Below are 21,807 nucleotides of genomic sequence, written 5' to 3'. Positions count from 1 at the left end.
ATACAAAATAAAGCAAAAGGCAGAATTGTCTTTGAGTACCAAACAACTGCAGAATTATTTTGCATGCGGATGTCTTGCATTTCATGCAGATTGATATTCAACATTAACTGTATACTTCTATTTTTTTAGGTGATAAACTGGGAGAATACTCTGCACATTCCCTCTCAGATTAAGCTCAGTCCTGAAGCTAGCGACCTTATCACAAAACTCTGTTGCTCCGCTGAAGAGAGACTTGGAAGAAATGGAGCAGATGATATCAAGGCTCACACCTTCTTTGACTCCATAGACTTCTCCACTGACATCCGCAGACAGCCAGCTCCTTACGTCCCAAAGATCAGCCATCCAATGGATACTTCCAATTTTGATCCAGTTGAGGAAGATGGGCCTTGGGATGACTCCAGTGAAGACAATGCCAGGGCATGGGACCCTCAGGCCTCATCTAATGGCAAACATACAGAACATGCCTTCTATGAGTTCACTTTCCGAAGGTTTTTTGATGACAATGGATACCCATTCAGATATCCAAAGCCTTCTGGGCTAGATATAAACCAGCCTAGAAATCCTGATACAGAAGACAAAAATGGGCTGGATCAGAATGGAGCCTGTCAACCTGTATATGTGTAAATGACTGTACAGAATCCTAAAACAAAACTTTATTCATAAATTTAGGGTCTTCCTTACATAGTTCTTGGTTAGGATCAGTTCCAGTTCAGGATCATGCAATTCTGGGGAAAGAAAGACTTGAAAAGAAGGTTCTAAATGCTAACTGTTTCGGATTTTAGGCCATATAGAACTGTAAATAGCTTTGTTGATGAGTGCACTTGAAATCCAGATTTCAGTCTAGTTTCTAAAGTCTGGTGTGTTGCATTCTTAACCAACTTTTTCTTATCTGCTGTTGCATTTACATGCTTCTATGGCATTGTGCTATTTTTTATTTTATTTTAAGTGAGCAAAGAGCACTTACTTTTGTTTATAGCAGGGTTTTTTTTCCTACTAAATTATAGGAATTAACTTTTGACAAATCATGCTGCTGTTCTTCTTTTTCTCATTTGTTAAAATTTGGAATCCATCGCACTTATGTCACATTTTAGGAAAATACATAAGATCGAAGAACATTTGATTAAAAGTATCTGTGCAATAATATTTAGTCAGAGGAAAAAAATGTATTACGTCTAATGTCCTAAATTTACCGGTGCCATTTTTTTGTATTCAGACCCTAATCTTGATGTATATTTTTCCACATTTCAAAATTCTGACACAATTGTCAAAGCTGCTTTTATTTCCCTTTTGAAAAATATGTTGGAATTTAGTATAATCGTAGTCTGAGCAAGTGGCAGTCAGGATGTGATATCAATGATTGGTGTGTGGAGAGTGTTGCATGGCTTGTGTTATTTTGTTTTTCTGTTTGAAATGACCTTTTTCTTGCCATTCACAGGCAGGTCCTGTGCATCTATTTTTAATGAAGATCTTTAACTTTAGACCTTCAATAGGTGTGCTGATAAAGTATTGTGTGGATGGTTTTTCTATTATGATTGCGTGCTATCTATTATACACTACATTGCCAAAAGTATTCACTCACAACTGCTTCTGATTTTGTGGATGGGTGAGCAAATACTTTTGGCAATAGTAGTGTATGTTCTCTAAGACAAATGGCAAAACTCTAACTCATGTAAGGATTGGTGGTGTGTATAGGGGGAAGGAGAGCTTGGTTTAATCAGTTGTCTAACTTCATAGGATACTTAGCCTCCTATAAAAGGATAAACACCAAACCATAGCTTTCAAGATCACTTTGTGATCAAAGTCTATGGCCCATCTACCTAGCACAGTGCACAGTATTCAATGTGTTTGTAAGTTGCCATATAGTATTCATGAATATTATCATTTAGTATCTGTATGCAGAAATATATAATGAGAATGTTCAGTTCTCTGTGCCTTAAAATGGAATCAGGAGCCTTATATTCTTTTTAAAAAATTTATAGGACTCTTCTAAGCTATAATGCTAAGTGACAATGAATTTCTGGAATGTATTGGACATATAAAGTTGATTTATTGATTCAGATGATTAGGTATAATGTACTGACTCCAGGCAGTGCAGGGTAATTTAGCAAGCTGTTTCTTTAAAACAGAGGTTTTCAAAACCCTGTTGTCTAAGACTCTTTTATTGGATATGCTGGAGATTGAAAATGGGACTCTTATCTACAATGCATACACTTCATCAACAGGTTCTTCTAGTCCTCCTTAAAATGCAATTATTCATTGTCGTGATTGCATTTTATGGTGGAAAAATCAAAGTGTGCAGCTTCCCTTAATCATTTAAGCAAGAGTAAAGAACTTTTTCTTCCTTCAGATGTTGCTGGACTAATCATTCCCTTGTTATCAGTTTCCTAGCATAGTCTATAATGAAGAATGTTGGGTTTTAATGAGCGCCAGCATCTGATTTAAGCATCTCTGAGACCAAATGAATATTAACAAATCTTGGGTATGTTTTCTTTTTTGCTTACCCGTGATGATTTCCAGATCTAGAAACTACATACATGATAAAAGCATGGAGGTGTACTTCGTTTCAATCTGCAGGTAAGCCCTATGTCATCAGTATAAAGAAAATCAGAGATGGTACAATCACATAATAGTTTATCTCTACTATGTAAACACAGCAAGGCTGACACCTCCAAGGCTGTGAACTTATGACCTGTTTAAGTGGAGAGATTTATCTTAACCAAGTATATACAGAACAGAATCTATTTAGGTGGCAGCCATAGTTGTCTTAAGTGATGTATCAAAATGTTGGTCTTGATTATACCTGGTCCATTATATTGTTATGTACTATGATAGATCAAACTAATCCTTCATCTCTATCAAAATACAAACATACATTTAAGATTTTTTTTTAATTGTTTAAAATACACATTTTATTAGCTATGTTAACATAAAGAATACTCAAAGTGATAATGGAATGCTAAAGATAATTAAGCCATAAATATCATCATTTATATTCTATATATACCTAAATAGATTTTTCTTTCAAATCCTTAATTCAGATTAGTTTAACAGTCCTATTTTAAATAACTGATTGCAATAACATTTGAGGGCAATATTCCACTGTGTGTTTGCTTATTTTATGTTTTTAAATCTAAAGCTTCAGTTTTTCCTATGTTATTCCATATGTTATTTCTTAATATTTTAATCTATCATATCGTACCCATTGTCTAGATACTATCTAAAACAACATCTTTAAATCCATCAGAGTAAACTAAGCAAAATGATTGTGTATTTGTTTACATTTGTATGAAAGGAGTGTTCTGAGATATGCAGTGCTTGTGGTGTGGTGGTTTATGAAAGATTCAGTATTACTACTTTTTATATAATGCCATTTTTATATTTACATCTATCTGTCATCCTTTTATGTGGTAGGTTCTTCCTCAGGAACTCAGTTTAACTGTTATTTATTTATCATTTGCCTTTTGAAAGCTTCTGCTGGCACAATTTATTATTAAAAAAAAATGAATCAAACTCCAAGATGTCTCTTTTGGGTTCTTATGGGCTATGAAATTTGTTGGAAGATTAAACCAAAATTGTGGTCTGTTGAGCTGAAGATCAGCATGGACTCGGTACAGGGATTCCTCATTCACTTAGCAACTCCTAATTGGAACTGGCAACTCTGTCACCAAGCAGCATGGTCATTAAGTGAAATGTCATGTGACCGCTCTGCTTAGTGGCAGTAGTTCCAGGTAAGCATGAGGTAAAGTTGTCTTAAGTGAAGTATCAAAATATTGGTCTTGATTATACCTGGTGCATTATATTGTTATGTATTGTGATAGATCAAACTAAATCTTCATCTTTATCACAATACATTTTTATTTTAAAAAATACACATTTTATTAGCTATGTTAAAATAAAGAATATTCAAAGTGCTAATGGAATACTTAAGGTAAGTACTTAAGTGTAAGATAAAGGACTTGAGGTAAAGGGACTGTGAGTCCCTTGGACTGCAAGGCGATCAAATTGGTCAGTCCTAGAGGAGATCAACCCTGACTGCTCTTTAGAAGGCCAGACCCTGAAGATGAAACTCAAATACTTTGGCCACCTAATGAGAAGGAAGAAGGACTCACTGGAGAAGAGCCTCGTGCTGGGAAGGATGGAGGGCAAAAGAAGAAGGGGATGACAGAATAAGGTGGCTGGATGGAGTCACTGAAGCAGTAGGCATGAGCTTAAATGGACTCCAGAGGGTGGCAGAGGACAGGAAGGTCTGGAGGAACGTCCATGGGGTCATGATGGGTCGGACACGACTTCGCAACTAACAACAACAACAAAGGACATTAATTCCCCCATCCATCTATCTCACCCCCATCTTTTCCCTTTTGGCTGCCCATAGCCCTCAGCCCTTCCGACTGTGCCCTCAGTGAAAGAAAAACCTGGCTGGCACATGAAAAAGGATTCTGGCCACTGCACAAAAGAACATCCCAGCTGGTAGAGTAGTAGCATGCGATGCAGCGGGTGTGGTGACACAGAGCAGGGCTGGGCAGCTGCTGGCAGCAAGTAGGCAGCCGAAAGTTCATAAATGCAGGTGAACGTGAAATTTGGTTCAGATCAATGCAGGGCACACTGCAAGAGATGAAACTTTGATGGCTCCCCATAAGTCCCTTCGTTCAGCACCATCGTAACTTCAAACAATTGCTGAACAAGTGTTTGTGAAGTGAGAACTACCTGTATAGATTAATCACAATGAGTCAGAAACCAGGAATGCAAACTGTTCAGGAAAAGCTAGGGCGGTGGCAAGAGGTCAGAAGAAGCCATTGAGGTTGAGAATCCAGAAATTGGAGAATGAGAAAAGGCATTAGAATTGTTTCATAATAAGTTGAATGCTAAGTGGAGTATCCACAGTTACAGCTTTACTCTATTTAGGAAACTTGGAGGCTTTAAATTACTTGTTCTTTTTGCCCTGGTATGTTAGCTGTGACAGGGTGAGAAATTGGCCAGCTGTAGCTACAATTTGGATATCTCTTCTATTTCTGAACCTGGACAGAAGAAGGGAAGATGTTCTGCAGCATGGGATGTCCAATAAGATTCCCCTGATCACTGAGACATCATTACTATCATGCATGTTAAATGGTTCAGTGATGATGAGAAATTGGAGAGAGCAGCCAATAAGTTGTCCATGAGATTAATGTGTTACATTTTTGCTAACATGAATAAAAATTTTGCTTTCATAAATATCCCTTTACGGGTTTATTTAAATGGACTAGTAATGGCACCAATCGTGGGTTCTTACAAATAATATTTTCATAGATATTCCTGTTAAGTTGGGTATGTTCCAAGCTGGTTTTAAGAGGTTGCATTTTTAATAGCTGCAGTAAAGTTTGAAAAGAATTTATAAACTTCTTAGGGCAAATGGAAAAACTGACAAGAGAAACCCAAAGAATTTTCATTAATAACATTTCAGAAATAAGAATAGGAGTCACAACATTCTTCTATTAAGCATTTTAGGTATCATTTTAGTTGGAATAAGAAGGCTAGTGATGGTTAAAGTCTGAAGTCTCCAGAGTTAAATTGAAAAAATAATACTAACTTTGTATGAATTCTATACTGTTAGCATGCTCATGAATCCAGACAATTTTGATAACAAATCATAGTTTATTTCAGTGCATGATCCCATCAATTATTTAATTCTAGAATATTTAGCACAGCAACAAGGTAGGTTTTTCTGAATTTTGTGACAAATTAGCTTCCTACACTTTTTTTTTGCCTGCAATTCAGTTCTCTAGCTGTTTCATAACATTCCCATGAATAGCTGCTGGCTTGAATCCTGTAAGTTTGTGGAGAGAAAATTACTAGTCTCCCTTTCTGTGTACAGCCCCCACTTAATTCAGGAAGGGCGCTGAATCTCTAGGAATGCTTTTTCAAAGGGCACAGTAGGCTGAGGGGAGGAATGGGTGGGAAAGTTTCCTTCTATAAACATTCTTAAATCATCTTAGAATCCAAGCCATTGTTCTGTACAAAGCAAAACTTGCCTTTAATGAAAACATTTTGAAAAATGCAGTGATATTGGCAGATAATCAAACATGTCATTCCAAACATATTTCACCCCCCCCCAATACATTTTTTTGTTGTTGAGATGATAGTAAATTTAGAAAGTCATATGGCATAAATTACTGTTACTTGTTATCTTCCCAACCAATTTAAAGAAACTTGAGCAGGAAACAATATATACAGTCAATGTTAGAGCAAACAGAGCTCTGAATATATTTACAAATTATATTAACATTACAAAGAATTATGTTCCCATTAAAACGATGCCAAATCCCTAAGGAATCTCGTGGCTGAATAGATAAAATGTATTTAAAGATATTTAACCAAACTGGTAAAGAATTGTAATGCTCGAGAAACTCTTAGAGGAAATGGATTATTTAGATATTTACCAGTCTGGCTTCAAACAGACATTTGGCATGGAAATGGCCTTAGTTACCTTGATAGATGATCTGTACCTGGGAAGACGCAAGAGGAGTGTTTGATACTCAAGGACCTCTCAGACTTTTGATAATGTTGACTAGGGAATGAGGATGGTTGAGATGAGAGGCCTTATTCAGTATTACCTCCAATTCTACTACTTGTGTGCACCGCAAACCAGAAGTGCATTTCCTCTTCCTGCTTGCAGCCCAGACAGTGTGCGTTCATGCAAAGCACACACTCGCAGTGCTCCCTTTTTGGCATTCAATGCCATGCATGCACATGTTCCCTTTTCGGCACTCGGGGCCAGAAAGGTTTGCCATCCCTGATATATAGCAAAACCTGAATGCACTGAGTTTTATAGTCCGGGTTTTCCATCTGTGACTTAAATTTTCCATTTTCCACAAAACAAAATCCATGAGCATTTAAGATTGAAGCAATGGTGCGTCCCTTCACTCTGGATTCAGTATTTGCTGATTCTGTAATGCTTGGAGATTTAGAAGGCTGATTAGTTTGTGTTAGGAACTATGGGTGAGACCTATGACAAATGAAATGAGATGTGCAGTATACATATTATGGTTACAAAGGGCCCCCTAGTGGTAAAGAAAACATGTGTTTCAATAGTCCTACACAGACCTTACTCAGCTTACAAACTTTTGAGGTTTGAACTCTCATTGATACAAGTCTGTCTGCAACGCCATCCTAAAAGGTTCGAGGAGAAGGCAGGAAAAGATTAGTTTCCAGCATGCCACTTATGTAAGTGACGCAGCAGAAACTAACCTTTTTCCGCCTTCCTCTTGTATACTGTTCACAGATCTCTTTGTCTACTGTAAGATAAGAACTGCATTGTGCATGTTTTTTATGCTTGTTGGACTTGAGGACTTAGGACTTCCCAGGACGTAGCCCACTTGCAAGAAGAGCACTGTCTACTGTATCAACGTTTCTCAATCTGGTGTCTTCTGGGAACGTTGAATAATTCCTTTCATCCTTAGCCAGCAAAGTATGGGGAGACATGATAGCAGTGTTCCAATATCTCAGGGGTTGCCACAAAGAAGAGGGAGTCAAACTATTCTCCAAGGCACCTGAGGGTAGAACAAGAAGCAATGGGTGGACACTAATCAAGGAGAGAAGCAACTTAGAACTGAGGAGACATTTCCTGACAGCTAGAACAATTAATCAGTGGAACAACTTGCCTCCAGACGTTGTGAATGTCCCAACACTGGAAGTCTTTAAGAAGATGTTGGATAGCCTTTTGTCTGAAACGGTATAGGGTTTCCTGCCTAGGCAAGGGGTTGGAGTAGAAGACCTCCAAGGTCCTTTCCAACTCTGCTATTATATTATATTGTATTGTATGCCAGCTAAAGATATGGGAGCTGAAGTTCCACACATCTGCTGTGCATCAGAAAAGGGCAAACTATGTAACGGCTCTTTTTTTAAAAAAATGATACTAATATATACAATTTTTAATTAAATGTAGAGTCAGTTTGATCAAGCAATTTAAGCACCAGGATTGAAATTGGCAGATTGAGAGTTCTAGCCCTACCTTGGGTATAAAGCCAGCGACGTGACCTTATGTCAGTCACTCTCTCAGCCCAACCAACCTTGCAGGATTATTATTGTGCTGAAGATAAGAGGAAGGTGCATTCGGTATGTTCGCCATCTTGAGTTATTTATAAAAATAATAAAGGTGGAATAAAAGTAAATACAATTCAAAAGATTAAGCATTGTTCTTCATTGAAAATCGTTCAGTCAATTTTCTTTAAATGCTAAACAATATTATAATAATCTGAAGAAATATGGTATTATGGTTATATGGGTAAGGTGTTATGGTAATAAAGTGTCATTACCATAACACTTTACAGTGATGAGCAGGTGGGGTTTACAACTGCTCTCTACTGATCATAACCAGTGGTGGGATGATGCTGGTTTACAACCAGTTCAGTAAGCCACATGTGCTTAAAGTGCTTGTGCGCAGCGCTGAAAATGGAGCTTTAGAAGCTCAGCTGCTTTCCTTTCAAGTCAGCAACGGTAAGTAAAACTGCAAAGGGGGGGGAATCAAGAAATAAACGCTAGGATAGAGCAAGGGTGGGTAGGCGGGACCAACTGATCGTCGGAGCTACCGCCGGTTCGCCTGAACCGATCTGAACCGGCTGAATGTCACATAAAATTACCCATTTTTTCACAACTTCTGCGTATTTGGCTGTTACTGAACTCTTCACTAAATTCTAGTTACTAAACTCTCCAAATTCTGTTTCCAATTTTATTTTACCAGCATAGATCCTATCAGCATATGGAAAGTGGTTTTTTTTAAGCAGCACAGTACATTGGTTTGCATTTGTTTTTAATTACATTTCTCATATCTATGATAAGTCACTCTCATTGCATTTGTGAATAAGCCATTTGGAGTTTTTTCTCTGTAACTCCTAATAATCTTCTAGTTAGTGAAGAACTGATGAAACATGAACTTTTATCTAAATAATAAAATATCCACCATATGGACAAGTACAATTTTAATAGTCGAATAATTTAGCTTTATAAGACTATTTATTTCAAGTCCTGAGGCACAATCTGTCTAGAAGATTAGATTCATGATGTACATGCAAGAACACTTTGTCCGGGGATACTGCTGTGTTCCTTACGAAATAATTGGTAAGATTATCGTTTTTATACTATTCTTTTTTAAATAGTATACTAGTTTGCATATTTAGTTTTGAATAACTGTGATATGTGAATCCAGTCACTGTGGTTTATGCCATATCAAACGATATTCAATTAATAGCCGATAACCCGGTGTTGCCCAGGTATATATTTATAGGGGGAACATTGGTCTGGACCAAACGTAATTTCTAATGTTGGATTTTCTCCCTTACCAGAGGAAGTTCCCTTGTGAAGTCCTGTGAAGCCATTACCATGGCAACTCCACTGCGCTGTACAGTAGAAGCCAGTACAGCACAACAGGCTGCATCTTAACAGAACACCCCCCCAGGGGTTTTAGGGTTGTCTTACCCCTCCTCCCAAGTATTTTTCTCCAGAAAGTAAGTCATCTGTGTACCAAGTATGGTTGAAATTGCTTGGTGCATTCCAGAGTTATGCTGGAACATACACACACACACACACAGCTGTTTTTATATATATAGAAGAAATATGATTTATTAATCATCAAACTATATAGCATCTATGTATCGGTGTCCATCCTTGTCCATACTTCTGCACACCTGATTCATGTACAAAATAAATTAATTTTCAGAATTAAAATTTGTCATGCAATGGAATAAAATGCTAGTTTCTAAAATGATTTTCACTTTCAAGAAAGCCCCTGGATCCTACGCAGGCTTATGACTTCCTTACAAATAAAAGTTATTGGCAGTTATAATAATCATTATATTAAAAAGGCAAAAGTGATAACCTTGAGGAAGAGGAGGAAGAATCTCAACTAAGATTATGGTCAGATAAAAGAAATCTGAATCTTTTTCAACACCACAATTCAAAAGTTCAAAGTTCTTTCTACCCTGCTTCTTCGAAGTCCACTTTTTGCTTCCAATAGTGTCACAGATAGAGAATTGTTTGTACAGTTCTGATTTTTGAGGCATAGACACATCACAACGTGTGAATATCTTCTCCCAAGACCTTCAGAAGACCATGGGGGCTGCTCTCCCAGGTCCTATTTTGTGGTTATGCCTTGACTGCTTGTTGTTTTATTAGTGGTGGTTGATCTTAAAAGCCTGAAGTTATCTACCTTTTAGATATGAATTCTAAGGCTGGTTGCTACATCTACTGGCATTAGTTTGGTCTTCTTTATATTTAATTTTAGGCCATGTAGGACGATTGTTTCTTAGCAAACAAAGTTGGAAGTGATGGAAGAAACTGGAAACTAACAGAATTGAAAGATAAAAGAACGGACACAAGTAAGAGAAAGAAACCTCAGGTTCTGGTATCAGTGCACAACATATTTTATTCTGTATATAATCTAGAAGACAGAGTCGGTTCACAGTGAACATAAGACCAAATCAACCAAATAATGTTTTCATATACCGTGTTTCCCTGAAAATAAGGTGGGGTCTTATTTTCTTTTGACCCCATGAAATAAGCACTTAGCCTTATTTTCAGAGAGGTCTTATTATTTTTGAGGTGCAGGAGGCAGTAAGTATGATCACCTCATGGCTGCTGCTGTGTTGCAATATTTTTGGGGAGGGCTTATTTTCAGGCGAGGGCTTATGTTAGTGCATGTGCTCAAAAGCCCGATAGGGCTTATTATCCAGGGAGGTCTTATTTTCAGGGAAACAGGGTAGGTGTTCTTCCATGACATTATGGCTAATATACAATAGATTAATCCCCCCCCCCTCTCCTGGCTCTTTCCTGATTTATCTGAGATTGCATCAAAGCTCTTTTCTCCTTTTGCATTGCTGCAGCTTGTGGGTGGTTTGTTTCTACTTGACAGAAACTCTTGCTTTCTTCCTGTTTCCGTGTTCTGGTCCTAGTACCATCTGCAAGTATTTAACTTGTATGTCTCCTTTTCCCCAGTCCAGTCACAATGTGCAGCCATGATGAAAAACAGTGGGAAAAGTAAATGGTTGCAAAAAGCCCAGTGGCTTCATCCTTTCACCTTCCCAGCTTAAAAGGATTTTAAATTGGCAGCTAGAAAGCATTTCCTTAATGCAACTGATATCTCCCCCTACAAACACACACACACCACGCACACACTTTTGAGACCTGATCAAGGGATCAAATTCAAAATGAATTGAAATGAATTGAACATTGAAAATGTTAAGAGGGAGTATGGGAGGTAGGTAACAGGGGGGATACTGCAATGACGACTTCTTTGCATTCCCCTATTGGTCAAACTATTTTCCAAGGCACCTGAGGGTAGAACAAGAAGCAATGGGTGGAAACTAATCAAGGAGAGAAGCAATTTAGAACTAAGGAGAAACTTCCTGACAGTTAGAACAATTAATCAGTGGAACAGCTTGCCTCCAGAAGTTGTGAATGCCCCAACACTGGAAGTCTTTAAGAAGATGTTGGATAGCCATTTGTCTGAAATGGTATAGGGTTTCCTGCCTAGGCAGGGGGTTGGACTAGAAGACCTCCAAGGTCCCTTCCAACTCTACTATTGTATTGTATTATTGTATTAACTAAAAGTGGGTACTGGGTGACTCAGGGGGTTCTGCAGAGTTTTGAGCATTTTAAGAATGAAAGAAGTGAAGATGAATGAAGATTGTGCTTGAGTTGAAAGCTCCTGGAAGAAAAACCAATACTGTTTACATAATTTAATCACGATGGATCAAGAATGCGGCAACTGCACTCTAAAGTTTAGACCTTTTGGTCTAGATGAGATCATATTCAGAATATGCTAGACATAATGCAGGTGAATGAGTTGAATGGTCAAAAGATATTCTGAAGATTATAAAGATTATAAAGTTGGTCTTCACACAGTAAAAAAAATAACAACCTCGTAAATCAGTTTATTAAAACAAGGAATGGATGGGTACAATATCTCTACCCCAAAGACATTAATTTCTAGAAAAGGGCAGAAGAAATTAAACAATGACCATACAATAAATACAGCTAACATTTGACACACAGCAGTGAATTCTTTCATAATAGCATTGTGGTTTTGTTAAGTAACTCTGCTTACCTGAGCCTTTGTGTCTTGGGAAATACTTTATTGTAGTATATGCCTTGCAAGCCAAGAAAATACTATTTACAGTAGTTACTTCATTTTGTTTTCAATATTGCCCTGGTGTCTCAGGATTGATGATGCTATTCATCAAAGATGAAAACTTTGGGCCAGATAAAATGTATTTGGTAGACAAGTATGATATACAGATTAACAGAGTTGGAGGGGACCTTGTAGGTCATCTAGTCCAACACACCCCACCCCTGTAAAATACCATAAGGATCTCCACACTGTGACTTACAACATCTGATATTAAAATGGATTATATATTATCATGCACTACATATTCTTGCATAATTCTCACTATACTGAATTATTTAAAACAGAAGGCCCTCATAATAGAGATATATATGGTTGGCTCCATGCTTAATTTTAGAGTCAAAATTATATAAATTCCACATTATGTAGTATTATGCAAACTTCTATCACTTTTCTGATGTCTCTCAAAATTTAGCTATATGTTGTGCTTTTTGGGAGAATCTACCCTTAAAAAAAAACCTAAATGCCCCAAACCCCCTAGACGGATTGCATTAGCTTCCAATTTGTTTGGAGAAATAATCCTTTGACCTGGATGACTCTCAAATATTTGAGGGGCTGCCATAGAGAGGAGGGAGTCAAGCTATTTTCCAAAGCACCGGAAGGCCAGACAAGGAATAATGGATGGAAAACTGGCCAACGAGAGATTCAATCTAGAAATAAGGAGGAACTTTCTGACAGTGAGAACAATCAACCAATAGAACAGAAGTTGTGGGGGCTTCATCACTGGAGGCTTTCAAGAAGAGATTGGACTGCCATTTGCCAGAAATGATGGAGGGTCTCCTGCATGGGGGGGGGGGGGTAGACTAGATGACCCATAAGGTCCCTTCCAACTCTTTTAATCTGTTAAATCTCTCTCGAATCCTTTGCGGCTGGGAACGGATTGGAGTTATTTGTGGCTGAGAATGGAAAGGACCAGTCCCACCGGCTTTTCTCGCAGTTTGGCCGGCAAAGGGCTTAAATCAGGAGTCCCAAACTTGGCCACTTTAAGACTTGTGGACTTCAACTCCCAGAATTCTCCAGGCTGGAGAATTCTGGGAGTTGAAGTCCACAAGTCTTAAAGTTCCCAAGTTTGAAGATCTCTGTCTTAAATGAATCTCGAGTTATTGAGAGCTGGTGGGTGTTGGGTCTTCTCGTCGAGGGAGCGTTCAAGGCTTCCGACAACCCGCTCCAAGCCGTCACCTCTTCAGCCCCCGCATGGGCTTCAGGGCTGCGAGGGGTGGGAAAGTCAGGTCGCACACGCCCGCATCCCCCCTTCCCCTCCCGGACCTGACGGAACTGCTCTCTCGCCATTCCCCTTCCCCCCTCCCCACCAACCCCGAAGCCATTTCAGGAGGACAAGCCGCCGCTTCCGCGGCCACCCCCGCAGCCGTCGGGGAAAGCGCCTCACGACGGCTCTGCCCGACCGGCAAGACCTCCCCGGCCCTTCTTCTGCCCCCCTCCTCCGGCCTCGCGGATTGGCTGGCCGGCCGCCTCGTCCCAGAATGCACTGCATGGCGCGTCATTGAAGAGAGACCATGATGGCGGCGGCCGCGGCGGCGGCGGGGGGAGCCTCCGAGGTGATCGCTCAGCTGGAGAGCGCGGCCAAAGTGCTGATGGTGAGGGAGCCCGCGCGGGTCGGCGGGTCGGCCGTGAGGGCGGAGCGGATGACGGGGCGGGATAAGCCGGGCTCTGTCCTTAAGGGGAAGCCCCGTGTCGTGCCCCTTCCCCGGGGATGGCTCTCTTTGGACTCCTAGGGAAGCATCCTCGGATAACCCCGGGAGGTAGCATCGCCTTTCGTGCCCTGGAAACTTTTGCAACAGGACGGGTCTTCCTCTGCCTTCTTGTCTGAAGCGGCAACCCCGTGCATCTTTCCTCCAGCTTTATATAAGCCTCTCCCCCCCCCCCTCCCAGGCGGGCAGAATCACGTTGCTTGGCCACCCTTCGCTTTTGTCCCTGCAGCTTTACCATCACCTCTTTAATGTCCTGCGAGGCTTGGATTCTATTCATTGGTATCATCGTATCCCAACGTAATTCTTTCCTTTTCACTTCGACGTCCACGTGCTCAAATTTGTAACCAGGAGGAGTGGTTCCCCCACTTCCCAGTTTCTATCCTGGTTCTCTTCTCTTCCCCTCCCCCCCTTCCCTTTTAATACCATTTTTCATGTTTCCTGATAAGAATGTTTTAATATCAGCCATCAGCCATTTAATAATAAGAATGTTTTAATATCAGCCATCAGGGGTAGAATTCAGCAGGTTCTGGAGAACCGGCAGCAGGAATTTCGAGTAATCTGGAGAACCAGCAAATACCACCCCTGGCTGGCCCCAGAGTGGGGTGGGAATGGGGATTTTGCAGTACCCTTCCCCTGGAGGGGGGTGGGAATGGGGATTTTGCAGTATCCTTCCCCTGGAAGGGGGAGGGAATGGAGATTTTGCAGTATCCTTCCCCTGGAGTGGGGTGGGAATGGGGATTTTGCAGTACCCTTCCCCTGGAGTGGGGAGGGAATGAGGATTTTGCAGTATCCTTCCCCTGGAGTGGGGTGGGAAGGGGATTTTGCAGTATCCTTCCCCTGGAGTGGGGAGGGAATGGGGATTTTGCAGTACCCTTCCCCTGGAGGGAGGAGGGAATGGGGATTTTGCAGTACCCTTCCCCTGGAGGGAGGGGGGAATGGGGATTTTGCAGTGTTCTTCCCCTGCCACGCCTACCAAGACACGCCCACAGAACTGGTAGTAAAAAAAATTGAATTTCACCACTGCCTCTAATACACAGCCATTTTACCAATACTGCATGTAGTTTATTGTCTTTTCCCTTTTCTCTCTCTCTCTTATATTACACCAGTGTTACCGAAATGGCTGTTCGGTTTGCTTTTTGTCTTTCTCAAGGGTGGATGGATAACAACCAAGTTACAGTAGTAGAAGCTTTTCTTTTGTGAAGGTTTTCTGCAAGGCTAGAAACTCATGCTCCAAAATGCTACTTGTGACTAAGCTAAAATAACTTTGCATTTGTTCTCTCTCAATGAATTAAATGTATTAAAACAGAAAAAGTTCAAAACCATTCTCACAGAGCAAAGAATGCTTGTCTGTAATATGTAATCTTCTAGATTAGTAGCTTTTGCTGTACCAATGTATGGGATGCCTATAGATTTACTGAGTAAATGGATCATAATTTGTTCTAATTCCCAGACAGTAAATAGTGGACATTTTGTATAATAACTCCATGCAAAAAAGAAACAAGCTACAATCAGGCTAGTTTTATCTAGATTTGTTACATTGGCTTTCTTTTCTTAAATTCAGAATGATGCTTCATATTTTTTATTTCCCTCCTTAACAAGTTCTTTGGTGTAATAGGCTATCAGATTGCTTTTTAGAAATAAGAGGGCTACAGACCATATAAACAGATTAAGAATCCAGATGGATTTGAAATAAGATTTTGAAATTAATTATAAGAATCTTCCCTGTGGGAAAATGGTGTTGTTTTGAATTCTTTAAAAAAAACAATTGGAGGGGATTTTGAACATTGAAATTTGACTTACTATTATAGAATGGAGCAATGTCATTTTAGCTAGTGAGATTATTTGTACTTGTTACTGAACATATCTCTGTTTCTTTGTATCAAATATACATCAATAGCTCTTTTATGGCAGGTGCTTTACAGTTTAGCTGTAAAACAATGTTTTTAATGTGCTAGGAGTGCAAAAAGCACTCCTAGCAAATTACAAAGTCAGGACAAAAGAGTCCTAGCTAGTCCTCACTCTCTTGGAACAAAGTTTTATTAGAGGGTAAGATATAGCATTCAGATATAATAATTCTGATATAGTCTATTACTGTACCATATGAGATCTCGGAACATCTAGCTTGGCTCTTAAGAAGTCTATAAACTACCTGAGGCAAGAGTTTAACTTGCTAAGCTTGAGCAATTTTGAAATACAAAGCAGGACTTGCTAATGCAGAAGGTGTGATCCAGGATCCCACTAGATGTGTGCCAATGATATACATTATAGTCTGTACTTGATTGTGAATACATTTTTATAACAATTTTATTGAAATTTAAAATTACAAATAGAAACTAAGAAAAGTAGAAACAAGAAAAAATAGAAATTGCAAAAAAGAGGAGAAATATATATTAAAAAAATTATAGAAAAAATATAGAAAAACATAACTTTCCCTGCAATAAAACAAGTATAAACATTTTCAAAAGCTTAACACATCTAATATTTCAATCCAAACTCTCTTCATCCCATAACTTGTATGTATAAAATGAGAAAATTGATTTCATAATTCACAATTCTAGGTTGACCATGAACAAGTTTAGTTAATTTGCGCTGTTTTCTTCTACCAGTCAATGCAAAGTTTTGACTTTTTAAATTATTTATAGATCTCCAAACCCTCTGAGAGAGAGCAATAAACCACACAGAATGTATATCTAAATCAGGGGTGTCAAACTCACATCGTCACAGCGGTGTCAAGTGACGTATCAGGATTCCCCCCCCCCTTTGCTAAACTGAGTGTGAGCGTGGCCAGTGCGTGATGCATCCGGCCTATGGGCTGGGAGCTTGACAACCCTGATCTAAATGAACTTATTTGGTAGACTTTAAGATTGCCACCTATCATACAAAACTTGAATATAGCCAGGAAATTGGAATATCATAAAGTACAGTAATATGTAAACTTCGGGAATTGGTGAAAGTTTTTTTTTAAAAGAGTGCTAAATAATTTGGCATTACATTATCCCAATTTTATCCACCTTTTTTTAAGGTTCAGACTGCTTTGCACTATTCTGAAGTTGTAATGAATTCCTTGCAAAAGTACACAATGTGTGAACCTAGCAAATAATGCTGAATTACATCTTTTAGTATTCTTTACTATTGACCTAGTGGCTGAGAATTACCCAAATTCTCAGTGTTTGCATTTGTGCACTTTTGATATATAGATTTTAAAGTTTATATATTCATAAGGTAATTTAGAATCACAAACTAAGAACCTTACTATTATAAATTTAGACTACAATTTTGTAAGCATATGTTTGGATATTAGTGCTATTGAACTAAGTGAAGTTTGATTCTGAGTAAGCATATTTAGGACTGCATTTTCAAATAGCATGCCTAGATATAATAAATGTAGGAATTATATAGCTTCTACTTGTATCTTGAACATATCCATAGTTCTTTTCATTTGTCATTTCACTAGTTTTAAGTCAAGTATCTAGTAGAAAATGTGAATAATTTTTATCAGATTTGCCCAAATTGCAAATATTTGATTTCCATAATTGCGAGTATCTATACTGTAATTGTATGAATTTGTACTGTAAATGTACAAATCGGTAAAAAAATGAAAACTTGATGGAATGTTTTTTTCCTCTAGTTTTCCCCAGGACTGTTTGTGTGTGTGATCCTTGACTTTTAGCAACCGTTCAAAATTACGACAATGAAAACAATGACTTATGACCATTTTTCACACTTATGACTGTTGAAGCTTACCCAGAGTCATTTAATCAAAATTCAGATGCTTGGCAATTGGTTCATATTTATGATGGTTGCAGTATCCGGGGACGGGGAGGGTTCATATGATCATCTTTTGCAACCTTCTGACAAACAATGTCAATGAGAAAGTTATATTCACTTAACAACCATGTTATAACTTAATAACTGCAATGATTCGCTTAACAATGGTGACAAGAAAGGTCATAAAATGGGGCAAAATTCACTTCAATTTTGCGCTCAGTCGTAAGTTGAGGACTACCTGTAGCTCCTGCTCTTCCCAGTTGACTCAGTCTTCTTCCTAGTTGCTATCCCTAGTTGCAACTACTTCTTAGTTACTATCCCTTAAGATGCAGCTTTCCTACAGCAGTTGGAACAAGTAAAGGTGCCAGCGATAACCATGAGACCAGCTTTTGATGTTTCAGGTCTTCAAATTGCTTATATACAGTGGTGCTGGGTGGGGGGCAAATTTTAGTTCAGTATGTGATACTTGGATACATTTTGTAAAAACGTCAGTGAATTCATTCAAAAATTAACTTCTTTTTCTTTTTGGTGTAATGAAGCTCAGCAGACTATCAGAGAAAGCAAGGTGTAGCAACTTTGATTGTAACTGATGTACGTAGCTTTACCCTGCATCAATTTTATGAATCAGAGCAGTCTGCATATTAGTATGTGCTGCCATCTGCTTGTAAATCTACAACACGGTACAGTACAAGTGGTCCTTGACTTACAGCAATTCATTTAGTGACCTTTTAATTGAAATGGCGCTGAATAAAATAAACTTATACCAATGTCCAGTTTTTGCACTTAACAACCGTTGCAGCATCTCCATGGTCACGTGATCAAAATTCAAATGCTTGACAATTGATTCGCATTTATGACGGTTGCAGTATCCCAGGATCATGTAATCAACTTTTGCAACCTTCTGACAAGCAAATCAATGGGGAAACCACATTAGTTTAATGATCATGTTACTAACTTAATTACTGCAGTGATTCACTTAATAACTATGGCAAGAAAGCTCATAAAATGGTGCAAACCTCACTTAACAAATGTCTCGCTTAGCAATAGAAATTTTGCGCTCAGTTATGGTCATAAAGTCAAGGACTACCTGTACAGTAAAGCAAACAGACAGAAGTCTTGCCAATGAGAAAGTTCTCTTCTGAAAATAATCCTGAAGAATGGGAGATAATTCATGATAATCATGCCCAGCTTCTAAACACTGTAACATTTCTGGCAAGAGATCAGGCGTCCCTAAAATTTGTGGTTTCTAGATGATTGACTTTTTAATCCCATAATTTTTAGAAATAAAGCTATTAAAATTGCTCAGATTTGCTAGTCATGACCAGCCTAAGTCCCACTGATTTCATTAAGTATATCTCAGCGTGACTAAGTAGGGATCAAACCTTAAGCTTTTATACAATACTGTATTCTTACGGGTTGATAATTCAGATAGTATCTTAATGTATTCTGTGTCATGACTGATGATCTTGGCATGGGCTTTGCTCTCAAAGTTGCCTGTAAATATTTTAAACAAAGAGTTAGTTATAGAATTCTGCCTTTGCCAATAAGTTGTTTGAGGAAAGGGTATGAAAGACTCAGTAAAAGTACCATATTTTTCGGAGTATAAGACGCATTTGAAGAGGCAAATTTAAAAAAAAAGTTTTGGCACTCTGTAGACCTTGCAAAAACTGCCCACTTTTCATGAAAATGGGCCTGTTTTTTGTCAAAAAAAGGGCATGCATAGCCTTTAGGTGGCTTCCAGAATGCTCCTGGGGGCTGTGGGAGCCAAAAACAAGCAAAAAAGGGCCCGTTTTTCGCTTGTTTTTGCCCTCCCCAGCCCCCAGGAGCATTCTGGAAGCCGCCTAAAGGCTATGCATCTTTTTTGAGGGAAAAAGCTGCGTCTTATACTCAGAAAAATACAGTATATAGTACTTTCATTATTAGAGAATATTCTCTAAAGCAGCATTCCAAAACTTCCTATTTTCCTGTAATGCGTCTGGAGTACATCAGTTTGAAGAAGGTTCCTGTAAAGGAATATGGGACTATTAAGGCATCTGGAATGAAAAAACTGGATAAATGAGGATTACAAACATAAAATGGCTAATCTAATTAAATTGAATTGTGGTACTTTTTTTTTAGAGAGACTTGATTTATTGTAAAGAAATCACATCATCTCAGGATTTTGTGACGCCATGGGAAAAATAATTTTAATTTTGCATGCTAAATTCAACATACAAAATACATTTTTAATCCCATAGCCATTCATGAATAAGGAAGTTCCTTCCTAACAAAATATGTACGCTTGCCTGAAAAAAAACACTTAACACATTGACCTGGCTCACACAACTTACTAAGCCATAATGTAATTTGTTTGCTTTTGGCTCAGCATGTCATACAAACTGAGTCAATTATGACTTAAAAAATAAGCATACCAAGCAAATCATGGTTTAGTGCAGTATGTGAATTTAATTACTGACTCCTATGTTTTTTGTATTTTAACAAGTGCTACAGCTTTGAGTATTAAATATCAAAGAGGGTTACTCTACACGTAGATTTCTGTAACATTTAATTTTGGAGTTTCTCAAGAGTTTAAAACACCAAATTCTGCACAAACTGCTAGGTTAGTTAGATATTCTTGTCAGTTGTGATGTTGGTGGCTTATTTTTATTTTTGTTGTGGACTTGCTGCTAAGAATAGCTTTTCAACTGAGATATTATCTTTAGATAGTGTCTTGATTCAATATTACTTACAGAATAATAAAGGAAAGTACTTTTTTTCTTTTTTGTAAAATAATTCGTAAATTGCCTTTTCTATTTCCTTTTTCTTTTGTTTCCATTTAGTTCCTAAATACTTTAAAAAATAAAATACAATAGAAATTAAAAATATTGAAGTGTGTTGAAAGTGCCTGTTAAGAATGTCATGTCAGCAAATTCTGACTTTGAATATAATCTGAGGAAAAAAATGTTCTGTTTTCTTCAACTATAGCCGTTGTCCCTGGATTGTTTTTGAAAGAGCCTTGTGTTGCTGATAGCATTAGCCGTCAGTTATGCAACTAAAGTAAAATTTATCATCTATGTACACATATTGTTATGTTAGTTTTATATCCTGCCTTTCTCTGGCTTTTCAAAACATTCTCCCAAAAAGCTGAATTATAATTATTTACCTCTAATATCTTGAGAGGAACATATATTTTAAACTGGTTTTCTATTTGGCCTATTGTCCTGACTTTCAAAAACTTCCAAGAACTTGCATTTTTCTATCCCTTTATTTTTACATTCCAGCACATCCTTTCCCGTGACCTTCACTTCCCTAGTTCAGTTCAAAGGCTTCCTGCTTTCTCAGAAGATTATATGCTTCCTGTATTTTCTCAACATCTGTAAGATGCTATTTCTTTATCTTTTTTGAAATCCCTCCTCAAAATGCTGCTTTTTCATTAACCATCTGGCAAAGCTTTCTACTTCCTCTTGTATGCCATGTTGGGCAAAAGCTCTGGGAGTCATAATCCTAACGGATCTGGAAAGCAGTGGGTTGAGGAAATCTAACTTAGAGTGATCACACCTGTAATAAAAGAGGAGCCTGCAGGTTTCAGTTATTGTCTATTTTACATTTTACCTGTGCTTCTTTTCATGTGACTGCTTGTTCCTTAGCAAATGTTATATTCCAAGTTCATTGGAACAACAATCTATCTTTTTTGTGCTATCTTTAACCATTTTGCCCATTGATCCCCCCCCCCCTTTCTCTCCTTGTATACATGGCTATGTATGTATGTATGTATGTATGTATTGCAGTGGTGGGTTCTGGCCAGTACGCCCCAGTACGGGCGTACCAGTGGCTGCTGGGAGCAGCAGCCACCGTACCGGAAAGGTGCTTTTTAGGGCCCACCCGCCTGCCCTCGTTCCTTACCTCTATTTAAGCCAACCGGGCCTTTTGTGCATGCACGCGCAGTGTACAGTGCCTGCGTGGCGTTCCGCCGAGCAGCTGGAGCGTCGCAGGGCAGTAGGTGTACATGCATGCACAGTGCGTGTGCCTGTGGTGGATTCCCGGCCTCGTACCGGTTGCGACAGGATCCAGAATCCACCACTGATGTACTGTATGTATTTATGTATGTGTATATATGTGTGTGTGTGTTATTGTGTTCATTAGTTGTCATTAAAAAAAATTTACACTAAGAAGACCAACTTTGGATACATTGGG

General features: G+C 38.6%; 2 protein-coding genes across 4 annotated transcripts in view; both read left to right on the top strand.

Annotated features, from left to right (window-relative positions):
• LATS2 (large tumor suppressor kinase 2) overlaps positions 1–3,510 on the top strand; it is a 55,206-nt gene extending 51,696 nt beyond the window's left edge. The window contains exon 8 of the mRNA XM_081951665.1: positions 130–3,510. Coding sequence (XP_081807791.1) covers positions 130–624 — 495 coding nt within the window. The 3' untranslated portion in view covers positions 625–3,510. The remainder of the gene's footprint in view (positions 1–129) is intronic.
• A 10,033-nt stretch (positions 3,511–13,543) lies between these two features.
• XPO4 (exportin 4) overlaps positions 13,544–21,807 on the top strand; it is a 79,251-nt gene continuing 70,987 nt past the window's right edge. The window contains exon 1 of one of the 3 annotated variants that reach the window (XM_081953281.1): positions 13,544–13,752. In XM_081953281.1, coding sequence (XP_081809407.1) covers positions 13,672–13,752 — 81 coding nt within the window. In that variant the 5' untranslated portion in view covers positions 13,544–13,671. Of the gene's footprint in view, positions 13,753–13,892; positions 13,918–21,807 lie in introns of those variants that run through there. The other 2 variants (XM_081953280.1, XM_081953282.1) reach the window with 2 other exon arrangements.

This window comes from Natrix helvetica (assembly GCF_964273705.1).
Source record: "Natrix helvetica genome assembly, chromosome: 4".
In the NCBI taxonomy this organism is placed as follows: Eukaryota; Metazoa; Chordata; class Lepidosauria; order Squamata; family Natricidae; genus Natrix; species Natrix helvetica.
The sequence above is the reverse complement of the archived record's forward strand: the minus strand, read 5'-3'. Positions and strand labels throughout refer to the sequence as shown.